This window comes from Takifugu rubripes, chromosome 4, assembly GCF_901000725.2.
Source record: "Takifugu rubripes chromosome 4, fTakRub1.2, whole genome shotgun sequence".
Classification (NCBI taxonomy): Eukaryota; Metazoa; Chordata; class Actinopteri; order Tetraodontiformes; family Tetraodontidae; genus Takifugu; species Takifugu rubripes.
Window position 1 is genome coordinate 6,905,243 of NC_042288.1, and position 16,304 is coordinate 6,921,546.

General features: G+C 43.4%; 2 protein-coding genes across 2 annotated transcripts; one reads left to right on the forward strand and one right to left on the reverse strand.

Annotated features, from left to right (window-relative positions):
* Positions 1-269: 269 nt before the first annotated feature.
* On the forward strand, positions 270-13,692 carry LOC101074110 (calcineurin subunit B type 1). Its single transcript, XM_011603092.2, has 6 exons — positions 270-556; positions 5,949-5,988; positions 9,924-10,100; positions 10,227-10,286; positions 10,643-10,827; positions 11,641-13,692. The coding sequence occupies exons 1-6, from the start codon at positions 554-556 to the stop codon at positions 11,686-11,688; spliced, it is 513 nt and encodes a 170-aa protein (XP_011601394.1). The 5' UTR covers positions 270-553; the 3' UTR covers positions 11,689-13,692.
* Positions 13,693-13,766: 74 nt separating this feature from the next.
* Positions 13,767-15,837, reverse strand: pno1 (partner of NOB1 homolog). The gene is made up of 7 exons (XM_003963861.3): positions 15,526-15,837; positions 15,165-15,311; positions 14,992-15,075; positions 14,785-14,845; positions 14,547-14,664; positions 14,315-14,385; positions 13,767-14,177 (listed from the first exon to the last, which is right to left on the reverse strand). The coding sequence occupies exons 1-7, from the start codon at positions 15,721-15,723 to the stop codon at positions 14,110-14,112; spliced, it is 747 nt and encodes a 248-aa protein (XP_003963910.1). The 5' UTR covers positions 15,724-15,837; the 3' UTR covers positions 13,767-14,109.
* Between the last annotated feature and the right edge of the window lie 467 nt (positions 15,838-16,304).

Here is a 16,304-nt window from a genome sequence, read left to right on the forward strand (position 1 = left end):
AACTACTCCTACCTCTAAAATCAAAGGAGTTTGAGCCTTACTTTTGGTCTAGCTCTTCTCTAATTTAACGTAAAATCTCACTCTCTACAGTCCTAAACGAGGAGTGACAATCAATAAGGAAAATAATTCCGTATTTATGAATTTAGTGTAATTGCCATGTTCGTGTAGTGCGCCCATGCCACCGTCAGGGGGCAGTCGAGAACAAAGTTATAGGTGAGGAAATGTATAAATAAATAAATATAGCCCCTTGTTCCCGGATGTACAGTAGTGCTGCACCTCCCCCGCCACCGCCTGCTTGTCAAACCGAGCCTCCTCCTCCGCTTACTGTCTCCTCCCAGCAGATCTCCCTCCCTTTGCCACTGCAGTGAAAACCTCGGTAAAGGAGAAATTGACGGAGAAAGGTGTCTGTAGCTGGGTGTGCAGCCAGGACGAGACCCCGGAGAGAATCCCGAGAACGCGTGTTTAAATATCCCTCCGCAGCCGAGCGACCCTCCGCGTGTTGGTGTCCTCTCTTCCGTTCACATCGCCTGGATTTCATCATCCGACCTGCAAGATGGTAAGCGGCAAAGCGCCTAATTTTAGCCTACCTTCCGCCGACTGGTAAACACACCAGCGGGCAGGCCTGCGATTCAATGTATCGAACGATGTGGCGTTTTCAAGCTTGACGGTCGACCGCGGAGGGCTGCGAGGAGAAGAGAACGCTCTTCTCGACCCACTTTTGGCTCCTTGCAGCGCTCCCTCCGAGGAGCACCCCGGGGCTGACAGTAGCCTGAAGCCTGTGGCCCACATATTTCCCAACCCCTCTCAGAAAAGCCCTTCAATTCCCAACGAGGCTTAAGTAAATTACTTTTCCTGACAAAATAAGCAGCCAGATCGAGTACCCGTTTTGGCCATATTTCACGCACCAGGCAGGCGTAATGTAACGCCTTCTCAAGTCACGTCTTTAGACTTACTGTCCACGTTAAAAGTGTTTTGATTCAAGAAGCTATTTTGTGTTAACAGGGCAGACTGGAGAGTCGGAGTACTGATTTAGCTCCAGGGCTTTACGGAAAAGCCGTGGCTTCGTTTGTATTGTTTACAGCGGTTCTCAAGGAGGCTGCCATTATAGGCCACAGGATCTGCTCGTCCTGCCTCAGATCACCGTGCACTTCACCTATGCATTTATTGCATGTATACATGTATGTGTGTAATATGACGCTTAGTTGGTAAAAAGGCTCACTATGTTCACCAATAAGAGAAGTGCACAGGAGAATTGCCACTAATCAGCAACAAGGGGCGTATCTTCAGGGTGCCCGTCCTCCACCCCGCTGTCTCCCATTCGACCACAGCTCAAACACAGGCCTCAATAACTCAATTGGGATATTTAGACTTGAAGGTGCACGGTGCTGGGTATTGTAAATGTATACCTTTTGCAAAGTTGCATTGCATCGACTCTAAACCTCATGAGAGCAAAGATCTATGTAGCTGCCCCAAGATCCTGCAGCGGTAAAGCTGCCAGCATTATTTAACGCATGTGACTCTATCAGTGACGGTGATAATAAGGAAAGTTGCTCGGTACCTTTGGCATGTTGCTACCCTTCCCGACCTGTAACAATGGAAGCCCAGATGATTGTTTCTGTTTGGAGCTGAACTGCAGCTACACCACTGCCTTACTTGCCTACTTACTTACTTACTTACTTGCTTACTTGCTTACTTGCCTGTGCACACTCTCTTATTAAAATGCTACAGAACGCTCAGGTCCCTCTGCATGGTGATAAAAGTTCTCACAGAGGCTTTACACTGTCTCTTGTGCTGATTCTGCACACAAGGTTCATGATGCTGCAGTACAACAAACAACATTAGCAGTGGCCTCTACACTAAGCACATATCCAGTGGGGCTAATCTAAACTGCTCAATGCAAAGAACACCTTGTTACATTTGACAAGCAGAAAACTCAGCTCAATGCCAGAGGGCAGAAACTCAGAGCACGCATGTCACAGAGCTAGTGTGCCAACTTATGGCCTGTCAAAATGTATTCTTCTCAGCTGTGGTGGGGAGGTGTTGGGGGAAGGGACAGGCAGTTGCTTAAGCATGTAGTGAAATGATCTGATGCTGAGGGGACCATATGCTGCCTTGCAATCAAGCACCACCCACATAAAGATTGAGCTGGAGCTGATGTAAAAGAGATAAAAGCCACAGCAAACCAGCAGCAGAAGTGATGATCAACCCTACATGATCCACGCTGCACTTCCATGCAGCCCACTCAAGCTGGATTTATTCCCCTCACAAGCCACTGCGCCACTGCAGCGCTGGCGTTGCACTGGAACCAGCGTTTCCCCGCACGCACCTTTCTTTCAGCCTTGTAATCAGCGCAAGGCGAACTTTAATAAATAGGGTGTCAAAGGTTGCGTCTGTAATTACTGATTTGTCAATGTTTTAACAGACACAGAGTCAAAGTGCACAGTAGTGCTCTGACGTTGTAAAAGGTTCAAATTCTTCTTCTTATTTTTAAATACCCTAAAGAATTAACACTTTAGCAACTGTTTTTTAACACGTAAAAAACCTCCTCCCCATTTGTCATGGTGCTCCTGGGCCTTCTTCCTGCGTTGCCGCATTATTCAGTGTGTATTTGGTTATAAGTTGAACTCTATAAATACAGTAAAGCTTCATCACCACTGACTAAAGCTTGAGGAATCTTGAGTATTATCCGTTTGCCTGGCAGCATGAAGCCCTTCCGTCCTTCTGCAGGTAATCTGCATCTGTGGGAAGAAATGGGAATGGACTCTGCTGGTTTGGTCATTTTTTTCCCATATTCTCACGTGACATCCGAATCTGTTGGAGATCCCTTAATACTCAACCGTGCACATAAAAAGGTCTCATATATCGCAGAATTGGAGGCAGGTAATGTAATAATGACGTCGTCAGAGTCGTTTCTGGTACAGATCCTTCATTTCTCCCAGTTATGATGCCACCATGTTATAAGCCACATTTTATTAGCTCTTTATTGGCTGAACAGAAAAGTGGAGGAATTCATTCAGTTTCAAGGCTGATGTGAAAGAGCAGCTCTTCTTTCTGCCCTCCCCAGAGGAGGGAAAGATTGCAGTCCCTAAAACAAATACAAGCACTAGAAAATTGGTGCTGGATGGAAAGAAGCACGGTGAATCAGCAAAATATGCAGGAAATGAAAAGCGCCGCGACGGTGGAGCTGGTTTGTACCCACCGCCCGGTCAGGCAGCTGCTCCTCGGCCTTCCCTACTGTTGCTGCTTTTAAAAACCGTTCCTCTTCAGGCCTGAAATCTGCTTCACTACCTTTTGACACCGGAACTCAGTCACTGTTTCAGAAATAGTTCTTTTTTTGTGTTGCGTGTTTACAGGGAGTCTTTGCAGGCGAATCTAGCAGGTCCTGCAGCTGCATGGTGGTGCAGAGGTTGGCACAGGTGTGTGTGGAGTTTGCATGTTCTCCCAGTGCCTGCGTGGGTTTTCTTCAGGCTGCCCAGTTCCTTCCCACAGTTCAGAAACATGCGCATTAGCCTGTTTGGAGGCTCTGATTTTGCCCCTGGCTGTGAGTGAATGTTTGTGTCCTGTGCTGGTGACCTGCCCAGAGTGAATCCCCACCTCTCGCCAAGCGACTTCATGGAGAGACTCCAGCACCTCCCATGACCTTGATTAGGAATACCAGAGTATACCAGATCTCCTTAGGGCCGAGGTGACTTTAGATGCTCTAGATATTGAGTTTGATTTGGCCTTGTGCAGCATTTTGATTTATTTTTAGGAATAGTGTCACTGCCCCTTCCCACTTTAGGTTAGACAGAGGCTGCATGGGGCCAGGAGGTGAACCCAGAACCTCATTTAGTCCAACATATTCTGCTGACTCTCCAGTTTATTTTCAACTGTGATGGTGAGCTCTCAGTTGACTAAATGGATTTGATCCAGCCCGTTTGGAAAGAAAAGCCTCAAATACAGTAATCTCGTCTTCTCCTCCTTGACGTCTGCAGCCCCCTGTAATGTACTCCCCAGCCTCTGATGTTGTGACTAGGCTGTGCAGTTCTATAATTAGCTGGGTTTTTTGGGTCGGCCGTAGTGCTGTTGAAGCAGCGATATTGCCAGGCTTTTCATTATGCAAGACGTGTTTGGCGTGCTAAGGTCTAATTGATTGTGAATGAGGCATGCGTTATTGATGAGCCAACACGGGTCTCTCCCCGTCTCTCTTCCTCACAGCTATACCACATGCCTTTTCACTTTGCTTACTCGTAAATATTTATGCATCATCATTATCATCACCCCCCTATTTGCTTCTCTGGAAATGAGCAGCAAGGATCACGAACTGCATCTTGTGGCCTTTAGCAGAAGACATGACAAGATTTGCTTGTTAGCCACACTCGTAAACTTAGACGGGCCTTAGTAAACCTGTAATCCTCAAACCCAAATCTGCTTTGCTGTAAGTCTCTTCACCTCCAGAGACCCTGCTTCTAGCACTTATTTGAGTGTCCACAACCTTTATATAAAAAGATACCAATGAGGTGAAATGAGATGTTTTCAATTTTATTTTCTATTCAATCTTTTTTACATACATATTACAGTGGTCAGTAGGCAAAAAACAGTTTTTACTTGCCCAACATGTGAAGTTCACATATTCACGTTGATATTATCCTTATTAATAGATGGTTGGTGGCTTTAATGTTTCAGTGTTGAAGGTTTTTTTGGGGGCAGAAATGAATAAAAGATTTCTAATTATATTTTCATCATTCAGGGCTTCAAGCTGCCTCGCCCATTATCAAAAACTAGCACAGGACCATTCATATTCCAAATGATTGCACCTTTTCAGAGGTTTGGATGAGAAGACTCATAGAATGAGACTGGCACTGTAATGTCACAGTGAAATGATGGAGCTCTGCTCAGCTAAGAGCTTGTCAAACGTTAAGTCTCTCCACTAATCCTGTGTTACCTATTTTTTTTTCTTACTGCTCTTAAAATACCACCTGAGATTCTGAGTTAAGTCCGTTGTGTGGTAGCAGTAAAGCCTGAGGAAATACTAATGTTGCTTTTGGATGTTTGCTTTCACCTGTTGTTAAGAGGAACAGTCCTTCATCTTCACTTAAGGCTGAACAATGAGTTTAAATCCTAACAGAGCTGTGATCTGTGATTAGCACCATGCTAACAGTTGCAGCGGCAGCATCCTCGTGTAATGATTATTCAGTAGTATTCCACTACTCATGCGCCTTCCTACTTTCCCTGCAGTCTGAATTCAATGTGCCAACAATTTTGTAAAATTACACATCTCCATGATAGTTGTATAAATTTCACACCCAGTAGAATCTTATTCATGACTTTTGATCGGGCTAGCTGGGCCGTTCTGGTCAATAGCTTTCAGGCCCGGAGCATCAACACAGACTCCACATCCTCACAGCCCCACCTCTGCACAGCAGGGCCTCCGCAGTGGCTCTCGTGTGAGCGTCCATCCCCTCTCCTCCTCCGGCTATCACGCTCTGGCTCGCTGGACGCTGCAGTGTTGACTGAGCTGTGGCTTTTGAGTATTAGCCAATAATGCAAACTTGCTGCTGCAGCGTCTCTGGGCTAGCAGGACTTCTCTGTAATATATGATACAAATGAGGGGGCACACTTTGACCAACTCAGGTGTCGACTTTACTTTGCACAAGTTGGGTCCCTGCCCTTATATGTGACTTGAATCGTTGTCTTTGTAGTACTTTGCTGCAGCCCTTCATGAAAGGCAGTAATGCCTGTTGTTGGAGCACCACGTGCACACATCCTCTCATATTTTATGTTTCTGAATGATAACGGAGTATCTAAAAAGAACTGCGCAACCTGTTTCCTGTTTTTAAAAAGTGCGCGATGTCTAAATTAATCTGCCACTGCTTTCCATGTGCTGCCGCCACCAGTGTTTGTTTGCGAGTGCTAACTTCATTTACAGGCAGCTTCAAACATCAACCCTTTTGTTTCTCTCTCCTCAGGGAAATGAAGCCAGTTACCCCCTGGAGATGTGCTCGCATTGTAAGTATTTTCTGGTTTTGCTTCTTCTGATTTCTGAATTTCAGTTTAGTAAATTTCCAAATACCTCCCAGTAAGACATTGTTATGCTTTAAGGAGGAAGGCTCAAGGTGGTGAGTCATGTTCCTTTTGTCTTCAGCACAACCCTGTGTTGTTCAGACGTCCCCGCAGATTGCAGATGTCTCTCTGCTTGCGTTGATGGGTTTAACATGGAAAACAGATTCCCTGCTTGAGTCTCATCAGCAGCGAGACGGTGACAAATCAGTGAAATTGAGGGAACCCATTATTATGTCGTCACATAACTGTTAATCTAGTCTCAGTAATGGTTCCAAACATGCGTGTGGAGGATTTATGCAGCAGCACTTCACAATTCAAAGGAGAAATAAGTAGGAGCCAAAACTCCTCTTTCTTTTCACCCCCCCCCCTTCTTCTTCTTCTTCTTCTTCAAAAAAAAGTCTGGACACTGGGTGGACAAATCCGTGTGTGCAGTGTCACAGTTCCCAGCGGAGCAGCTGCTCGGCCCGTCACGTCTTGACAGGCAGGCATCAGTCTTCTGGTCAGGTCAGGTTTACTGAGCCTCACCTCAATCATTACCCCCCTCGGTGATACATGAGCTAACACATTCTTGCATCTACAGGCCAGTGCCTGCCCTCATAGCGCGTTCAGCTCAGCTACTCGACCACGTAGATCCATGTGGAGGCCACTTTCCTCTTATCGGTGCTTAGATCAAGCAAAATTTAATGGCCTACTTGTGAGCGTGCATACACCACACACACCTCCACACACACTCTGAAAGCGCATGCACACGCCCACTCAGCTCCGCCGCTTTCGACCCGGTGCGCTCACACATGCACGCAAACCCCCCTCCCCCCCTCAAACCATGGAGGGCTTGTTTGTGGCCACCCAAAATAAACGACAGGCGACTCACTGGAGTTTCCTGTTGCTAGGGGTTTCCCTGAGGGCGGCAGCCAGAGCCTCTGTTAGCGGGGTAAGTCGGGGGTTTTCTGATGACAGCGTGGCTAAAAATACACTAGAGCGCTGCCCTGCTTCATCCACGGTTTGGTCTGTGCAGATGAGTTGTACATTATCAGAGCACCTAATGCACTGAGCGGCACTGATCTACTGTTTAGTTTCACACACTGTGCAGCGTGAGAGACGGTACTAAAGGACTGCGTTAATATGAGCTTCTTTAGTGTAGGAGATAAAAACAGCAGGAGAAACGACAACAGGAGAGCTCAGAAGGTCCTCAGATCACACATCACGTCCGTTAGACTGAGTCGCAGGAGGTTTTAATCCACGATGTCAGGCTACGGTGCTAATTAGCAGTGTCATTTTGCAGATACATGTAATTATTGCACTCTAATGTACATTCCTCATGTTTACCCACTTTCACAGCTCATCGTGTACATTTGGGCTGCCACACACAGCAGGCTGTAATTATCTGTAACATGCAGGTTGCGGTTGGCTCTCTATTATAGCACATTCCCGTTGAGAATCACCGTTAACGCAGTCACATGTGATGTGTGGGGGGGTGATGCATGCTTGAGAGGACAAAAATCACTAATGACATTTTGGGAACATTGTGTTTTTCATAATTAAAACAAAAATGGGCTGGAAAAGCCGACTGCACGTTTCAGTTTGCACAGCTGTGCTACTGTTAAATGGAGGGTGTTTGACAGTTCAGATGATACTGCGGGCTGAAAAAGATCTACTGGACAGTAAACAAGGCCGCCCAAAATTAGGGTATTGCCATCTTAGTCTGAGTACAGATAGAAAGGTCTGTCGTTGATGATGCCACACGAACTGGTGAACAGGAAAACAATATGGACCCACATTAGATTCCAGTATCAGCAGCTGCTGTTCACTGGAAACCTGCGTTAGCTCAGACACTAAGCTTGAGCACTGTCTGTCTGTTTGGGTGGGGGGGCAGATGGGTTCCAGTTGCTAAGTAACAGAGCAGTTGAGGATGCATGAAATGCTTATGAAAGTGTGTGTATTGCTCTGTGGTGGAGAATATGAGATTATCATAATCATCTCACAGTTACATTGGGCCTCCCTGAGAGCTGCTCATTAGCATAGCAGAGTGAGAGGTCTGCGGGACTGAGCAGCCTCTTCAGGAAGCACTTTAGGTGAGGACATCCTGCTTTTTGGAGTTGGTAAAATTGTCTCTTTTAGATTATAGGTTGTTTGCCATGAATATCCTGTTACTATATATCGGGAAACTCCTGACCTTTTGCAAGTCAATTTGCTTAAACTAAGACTCTAATTAAAGCTTTAATATTTAAGGATCCATGCATTTTCCTGACAGCAACTCAAGTTCTTATGAGAATTATTTAAAAGTAAATCAAATGCAAGGATCTGAGCCTTCAAATGTGACGATAGTCCATTTACGCTGCAGGAACGGGAACATATGAGATGTCCTCTCTGACTCCTTCCTTGTCCTATTAGACAAAATTGCACAGATTATGTTTAGTGCGTTAGCTTACATTACTGTCCCTCACTAAACTTCAACCTACCAGGCTGGTGTCGTATGCTATCACCAGGAAACAGGAGGCTGATGAGGACGTGTTTGATGTCAGAGGCCAGCCGATGGTTCAGATTCTCCCACTGACAGACATCCTGTGGAGATGAGGAGATTTTGTCTGTGTGCAGATATGAATTATGTATTGTGTATGTATGATGTCAGTGGCACAAAAACTAATCAATAAACCGGTGCCCCAGTCTGCTTAATTTAGATAAAAATACATTCCTGTTGTACTGATTGGCTGTTTCCTGTTCATACAAGGCTTGACGAACACTACCTTCAGTAGTTATTAATCAGTTTAATAAAGCTATTTTACTCGTGACTGATTTGGACGCTGTAGTTGAATCATTTTTGAGGCAAGAGACAACATAATCTCCTTTCATGATGGTTTGAATAGTAGATAATTGCAGTGGATATTTAACATTAGTTTGATCCACTCCTGCTGTCTACACAAAGGTGTGAGGCAGTTCAGACAACTTTGTTCCAGTCTGAAGATGTTCCTTGTTTCTTTAGTTGGTTGCTAATTTTGCTAGCTCCTTAAATGTTCTCTGAAGCCGTCACAGGTCCAGGCTTCGCTTTCAGGACAGCTTCTGTGGTGGTCGGTTTTTAACCTTCTCACGTTTCTTTCTTACTCCTGCATCTTCCTGATGGAAATCAGATGTTAAAAACCTTCAGTTTCTTGACGATGCGTCAGGATTATGTGACACGTGTCATTTAATCCTTAATAGGTGTCGTCGTAGTAGCGTAGGGTTGGTCTGCTGGGTCATATGACCACACAGCATGAATGAGCTTATATCATGATTATGGAGTGGCTTTGTTATTGCGTGCGGATTACACTTGGCGTCGTTCACCTCAGTGGACGGGGAATTCAGATTGTGAATGATGGCCGGAGGAAAAAGGATCAACATGTTCCGAAAACACCAGTAGAAAACAGCTGCTGTGAGTTTGAAGATCCTAACTTTGCAATTGTATTTCAACCTTTCCCTATTGCGTCATATTTATGCAAGGTATATAATGTTTGGAGCTTTTATTAGGGGCTGCAGAGTTTTTAAGTCTTAAGATAATTGTGTGTGGTCCCTGATACCTTTCTGACTATCTGTGCGTTAGCTTCAAATATTGGTATTCTTCATAAATATCCACAGGCCTGATCCATGTGTGCCCTCACCCACCTTGGAAGAATGTTGCTGCAGGTGAAACATGCACTGGTTATTTTTCTATCCCCTCTGGACATTTTCTTCTTTTGTTCCTTTGTCCTGTTGCTTGTGGGTGTCAGAACAGTCGTATCTAACCTGTGCTCACTTGAAACGTTGCTGCAGTTTCGATGATCTGGGAGGTAGATGGCAAAATCAGATACATGGATATAATAATGTGGCATGTAGACCTTACCACCATCTCTCTTTTTGTCTTTGTCCAGTTGATGCTGATGAGATTAAGAGGCTAGGGAAGAGGTTTAAGAAACTCGACCTAGATAATTCTGGCTCCCTCAGTGTGGAGGAGTTCATGTCGCTGCCAGAGCTCCAACAGAACCCGCTGGTGCAAAGGGTCATCGACATATTTGACACGGATGGGAATGGAGAAGTAGACTTTAAAGGTATGTGAATGAGGTTTATGTATTTATGCGGCTACATCCTCAGTAAATAATGGTTTGAGCTCTGAATATTTGCTTTAGTGTGTGATGGATAACACAGCGAAGCTTAGATTGTTCTCCTCATTGCAGAGTTCATTGAGGGAGTCTCGCAATTCAGTGTCAAAGGAGACAAGGAACAGAAGCTTCGATGTAAGTAAAGGCGCCTCTTTGTGCAAACAGTGTGCAGCTAGAGCAGCTCTGATTCAGAGCATCTCAAGTCTGATATAGAGGCCGACTTCTGCCAACTAGCAGATGCTTCTTCCAACTGTTCGATGGTCTCTTTCATCAGAATAACTAAAAAGAACCAAGTTGAGTGTCTACAAGGTGAACCTCATTTGTTCTGTTAGTCCTGTGTGAGGCTTCGCTGCTATTATTAATGTGATTCTACACTATGAATGGGGAATTAAGGTCCTGGACCCTTGGATATAGAATATACACTAAAAGATAATCTGCTCAGCCTCTCGGCTGTTCCTGCCACCACCCTAATGCCAGACTCTGTGTCACAGTTGCTTTCAGGATTTATGACATGGACAAAGACGGCTACATTTCCAACGGAGAGCTCTTCCAGGTGCTGAAGATGATGGTGGGCAACAACCTGAAGGACACGCAGCTTCAGCAGATCGTAGATAAGACTATTATTAATGCAGACAAGGACGGAGATGGCAGGATATCCTTCGAAGAGTTCTGTGCAGTAAGTCTGAGCCCTGGCTGGGTGTTCTGGGGTTTGATGCCGCAGGTTGGAGAAGAAACATGGCCCAGTCCGATTGTCTCATTTAAGAGGCAAAACTACCCGTGCAGCTAATCTTCTCTAAAAAGTGTCGAGGGCGTTTTCCCTGCAAAGCATTTTTCTGAAATAAGAGACCATTTGTAATTCTGGCAGGCGCCACAGTTGATGGCTCCATCTCCAGAGCCTTGAACTAAAAAGGCTCTCATCCTTGTGGGAGTGTATTTCCAGGATGGCGCAGGAGACTATTACATCCTGTTTTTCACAGAGGACCGCAGCTCAAAGACATCATGCTGTGACATAGTTTCAGTCTGGCTCATGCTGTGGTTGTCCTGATCAGAGGCTGGTCGGGCGTAAAAATATTACAATACTTACGAAAATAGACTCGGTCAAAATGGCTACAGTAGTAAATGGGATGAAAGGAGGTCCGCTCAATTGGTTTCACATTCATTTTTGTGTACTCACCATTCACAGCGAGCTTGTACTGTAGTAATCATTCATGGTCTCAGCTTGATTGAAGGTGGAACACAAAATAGTGGGGGTGGGACTCATCAGGGTGTTTCAGGAAGTAAACCTGCTCCGTAGTGGATTCAGTCATAATGCAGCAGCCCTTTCAGGTAAACTTGACCGTGAGATTCTATAATCTCCTGTACAAAAGCCCATTTAAGCATTTATCCCTAATCAAAACATTCCATCCTGATAAGCCGATTTTGATGCTCTGATTTGGGAATTCTGCAAAGTTTTTCCAGCTGCATTAATGGAAATGTTGTCTGTCCGCAGGTGGTCGGTGGTCTTGATATACACAAAAAGATGGTGGTGGATGTGTGAGCACCCCTCTGCTTGCCGACTCCCCCCATTTCCTCCTCGACGGCCGCTTTCTCCACCATCTCTGAAGATCTGCTCATGACGTCCAGCAAAAATGCTCTCTGTAACTCAATGGAAGTATTCCGTCTCTCGCTCTCTACATGAAGCCACTTTTTACTTTTAAAAAAAACCACAGGCCTCGTGAAGCCAACTTAGAAGTGTAATTGGACTGTAATTCCTCTCAATAACCCGGTCGTAGCACTTTAAGAGACTGAAGGGCATCTGTCACTTGCAAGAGCGTCTAATATCGGATTGGGGAGAAAGGGGGGGTGTAGCGAGAGGCTGGTTGGCTTGTTCATATTGCATCCATTTTTGTTAACTGTTATTTTTGATATTTATTTTGTCTTTTATAAAGAAAAAAATCCACGTTATATCTATGGTTGTCTGATGAGGGGAAGTGAATAGTATTTTAACACTTGACTTCAATACAGTAGGGTATGAAGTGCCAACTAGAACATATCCAGTCCAGGTCATTAAGTATCATCACGGCTGCCATTCATGCTGGGAAACGCTTTTAGCTGCACCAACACATGTAATATTTACAGTTCATTTTCACATTTTGACCCGATTGTCCCGTTTAAGCTGTACGAGCAGTGGGGAGAAGACCAGTAAGGCTTCCACCCTTAACAAGACGATTTAGATTTTTCTTTTTGTGTTAAGTGAGCTAGTTTCCCTCATACTGAAGAATGTGTTTATATTGTTGCAGATTATCCTTGTTTTCTGTCTTGAAAATATAGGTACATGCCAAGATTCTTTTTTCCATAAGTAATTTGTGGCTACAAAGCAGATGAGTGGTTTACTCAGTTTATAGCATTTTGTATTGTGCCGATCTGCAATGCAAAGTACAGCTCTGCTCTCACAGATTAATGGACTGCAATCAGCAGAGGTTTAAAAGGAGAGTGAGAAATGGTGCGATTATACAGCCTGTGCAAGTATATAGCAAATTAAGAGACTTATCTACAAGCAGCATTTTTTTAACCAGTGTGTGTTATGTTTCATCATCTGTTAATGAGGAAAAAAGGACTTCACCTTCCCCTCGCCATGCAGGACAGTTCCCTCAAAGCAACACACTTGGGATCTTGTGTTGATCGGTGTGCCGCGGGGTCGACTGTATCATATAGGGTTTTTTAAAGTATACATTTCAAAAGTTGGCTTCCTCTCCCGTTAAAATAGCCTCATCCTCCACCTTTAACCCACTAATACAGCGAGAGAAGACATTAAACCAAATCTCAATTTCAAAGGGAAACACGCTTTCTACCATAAACTGCATCGGGGTAGCTTTCTGGTTTTGATTCGGAGGCCGACTGCCGTGTGAGGAGTTTTCAGTCAGAGGTGTGACTCTGGAGTGCTCTGTTGTCCCTAATCCCAAAGCTCTGCACGGCTTGGGCCTCCCTGTGCTTGCATGACATGGAACTATATTTTTGTTGTGCATGTAAATCAATTTTTGAAATAATCCTCTTGTTTACACATGGATGGTGATGTTAATATATTTAAGAATTTAATGGTATACAATATGGATGTTGCCAAACTTGGTAAACACATATTATGAGAGGTAATCCAAATGAACTACATGTAACTTTTTTGTATTTTGTCCGGGTCAGCAAAATGCTTCTATTCCAGTAAAAGTTGCATATCTGATCCTGTTTCAAACTGCCACACACTGTAATCAGCTTAAAGGGGAACTTTTGATGTTTTGATTTTCTTTTTTGTATATAAGTATTTGTTAAATGCAGCTCTGGCATCTCTGTATAGTTCAGATTGCGCTTTAGTTTGTAAGTGCTTTTTTTCTGAGGGACTTTGGATTCTTTTTTTAGTTTGTGTGGGAATATCTGAAATTTATGTTTGAGAACCATCTTTCTTTTTTTTTTCTTCCTTTTCTGCATGCTGCATCTTATGCTGTGGGACTGTTGGAAACTTGATACTGTATGAAAATTAAACAAAATTTAAATAAACTTTGAAATGTTGAAAGTAAAAGGTTTGTCACATTTGTAAGGGTTCTGTCCCCATTTGAACATTGTTTAGTGGAAACACTTCAAAAATGATTTTTTTAGTGGGGATTGAAATTTATTCACACAATCACGCTCCCACATGCACATGTGATTTGTTTGGCTCGTATTTTGGATCATTACACGTACAAATATTTTGCCAACTGTCCATTATTAAGTCCAGGGGACAGAAAAGTATTCACCTGCTATTAGTTCAAATGGGAGTTCTGCATCTGAACTTCAGGTGAGGAAAATCTACAGTCTCACAGCCTGTAGTCCTGTGGATGTGCAACATCTGTACAGCTGCAGTCGCTCACGGATGACTGTACCCCAACTCAATAATACAGCAACTCCTGGAGCAAATGAGGCGCTATAAATAAACACTGGAACCTGGAAGAGTTCAGAATCTCTCTGCAGCCCGGCTAGCTACTGCCCTGATGTTGCCGTAGACCTTTGATGGTGGACTTCCTGTAGGCACAAAAGGGATTTACAAAGGTTGGCGCTTAGTACCACAAATACATTCAAAGGGTTGTGTTCTAAATGTGACATCAAACATGTGATTACACCTTTCACTCTATTGATTGAGTGCTAAAAAAACATTTTACCTAAAATTAGGTTGCATATCGCTGTCCTGGCCATCTTGATATTCTGGAAAGACCCCAAAATATGAACTTTTCTGTAAAACAACATTGAAATGCTTATAAGGACAGTCTTTGTCAACCTATACGTCATCATGCTTTTGTATTTCTGATCTGGGATCCAGAGCATAAATACTCCTGTTCACTGGTTAAAAGTAAATGAAAGATTTAAACAATAAAAATAACAAGGAATGCTCACGTGTCTGCAAGTACAATGCGAGTCTTGGTGACATTTTCAATGGTGAATTTTGTTTTTCCTCCCTTGCCTGCGATTCTTCCTATGGCTCTGGACAAGTGATCTCCCTTTAGAGGTTTAACTGCCAAACCAAATTATGTCAAATTAGTTAAACACTGACCAGAGGGATCAGACGCTGAGCAATATCATATGCTGCCACACCAAAAGCGTTTAATAAGACTTAATGTACATGTAATCTTACCGTCTGTGATATCAAAACTTTCCAGGAAAAGCTCATCTAACCGCATAAGAGCTAAGGCATCCTGAAAAGAGACATTTTGTCTGTCAGATCATAAGCCAAATGTGCAGCAACTATTTGGCTACTAGACACAAACATCAGACAGGACTAAATAAGACATTTAATAATATGACACGCCCTTCTAAAAGATCATTCTATGAAGGTACTTACTTCAACCTGGAATCCTAAAACAAATGCCTTTACAAAGTCTGCAGCTTTAGTGAGAGCACCAACATCCTGGGTTTCTTTGCAAGTCTGCAAAAAGTAGGGACAACACACTATTATTGTAAACACAATTGTGGGTTTTTAATAAATGAACTCACATTTTGGATAGGGAAACCTACTTTGATCTCCACATTCCTAGTTTTCAGGTTAAACCGAACTTGGAGCTGAAGATTTTCCACAATTGCTGTGAATATCTTAGTCCAGTTCTCTTTTAGTGGGGTATATCTGTTAGCTGGGACGGGGATTTTGCGCATCTCATCTGGCCCCTGAAACAAATTTATTAATCATATCAATTAAAGTATGTACACTACATGTAATGAGCCTTTACTTTACTGCTTTCTCCCTGAATTACGTAAGCCACAGTGCGATAGTATTCAAGTCATACGTTGTCATTAAACAAGCTTTTAGTCGCTACCAGAGCAACTTCTTTCACAATGAAAACAAACCTGATTCTTTCCCTTTTAATAACGCACTACTCACCGTTAATTTGTCGCCAGAAATCGGCGGAAACTGTGGTCGTTTGCTGACCACCGACTCCTCTGTGTCCATGTCTGCTCCATCTTGTTCACGTTTTCGTTTTTGACACTTCTTAGATTTTACTTTTGTGAAAGAATCCGTGTTGTGTGCAATGTCCGCGGTCTCGCCAGCTGGCGTAGTTGAAATTTTATCTGTATCCATGGCAAAATAAATTTTAAGTTAGACTAAATTACCAAAACTAGTGAGAACGAAAGACACGGAGGCATGGGGGAACCCTCGTGCAGCAAAAAGGACCCAAACAAGGTATTGACGCCTGTACACAATAAATATTTCTTGTCAATGCTTTAGTAAATATATCCGGCTCATAGAGTTTGTGGATTTTGAACAATATGTAAAGAAATATTCAATTTTGTTTTCCTGTTTCAAATGCACACTTTGTTTAGGTAAAGTCTATCAGCATATTCAGGCAAATCTTTGGGCAGCTTCACATTTACTTTTTTGACATGGTTGAGGCTACTTCCGGTGCATCGAAATTCACAATTGTGAAGTTGATTTGTTGTTGTTTTTGTTTTTCATTTTATCTTGCTTAAAATTAACCCCCCCCCCCCCCCCCCCCAACAAATCAAAAACAAACCGAAGTCCCCACAAGCGTTCAATCAGGAATTCATAACATTAGAATATTTTATATATCTTTTACATATCTCATTTAGATATGTATTAAATATAGGGGTGATCTTTAGAAGTTACCACGTATGTATAAAATGTTTTGCCAGAATAATTAA

Excerpts from the sequence above, each read along its gene's own strand:
- LOC101074110 (XM_011603092.2), top strand. Across the intron at positions 5,989-9,923 it reads CCTGGAGATGTGCTCGCATT|TTGATGCTGATGAGATTAAG; the intron begins GTAAGTATTTTC and ends GTCTTTGTCCAG. Across the intron at positions 10,828-11,640 it reads CCTTCGAAGAGTTCTGTGCA|GTGGTCGGTGGTCTTGATAT; the intron begins GTAAGTCTGAGC and ends GTCTGTCCGCAG.
- pno1 (XM_003963861.3), bottom strand. The coding sequence starts at position 15,723 with ATGGATACAGATAAAATTTCAACTACGCCAGCTGGCGAGACCGCGGAC. Across the intron at positions 14,665-14,784 it reads AAGTTTTGATATCACAGACG|TTAAACCTCTAAAGGGAGAT; the intron begins GTAAGATTACAT and ends TTGGTTTGGCAG. Across the intron at positions 14,386-14,546 it reads CGCATTGTACTTGCAGACAC|AAAAGTTCATATTTTGGGGT; the intron begins GTGAGCATTCCT and ends GTTGTTTTACAG.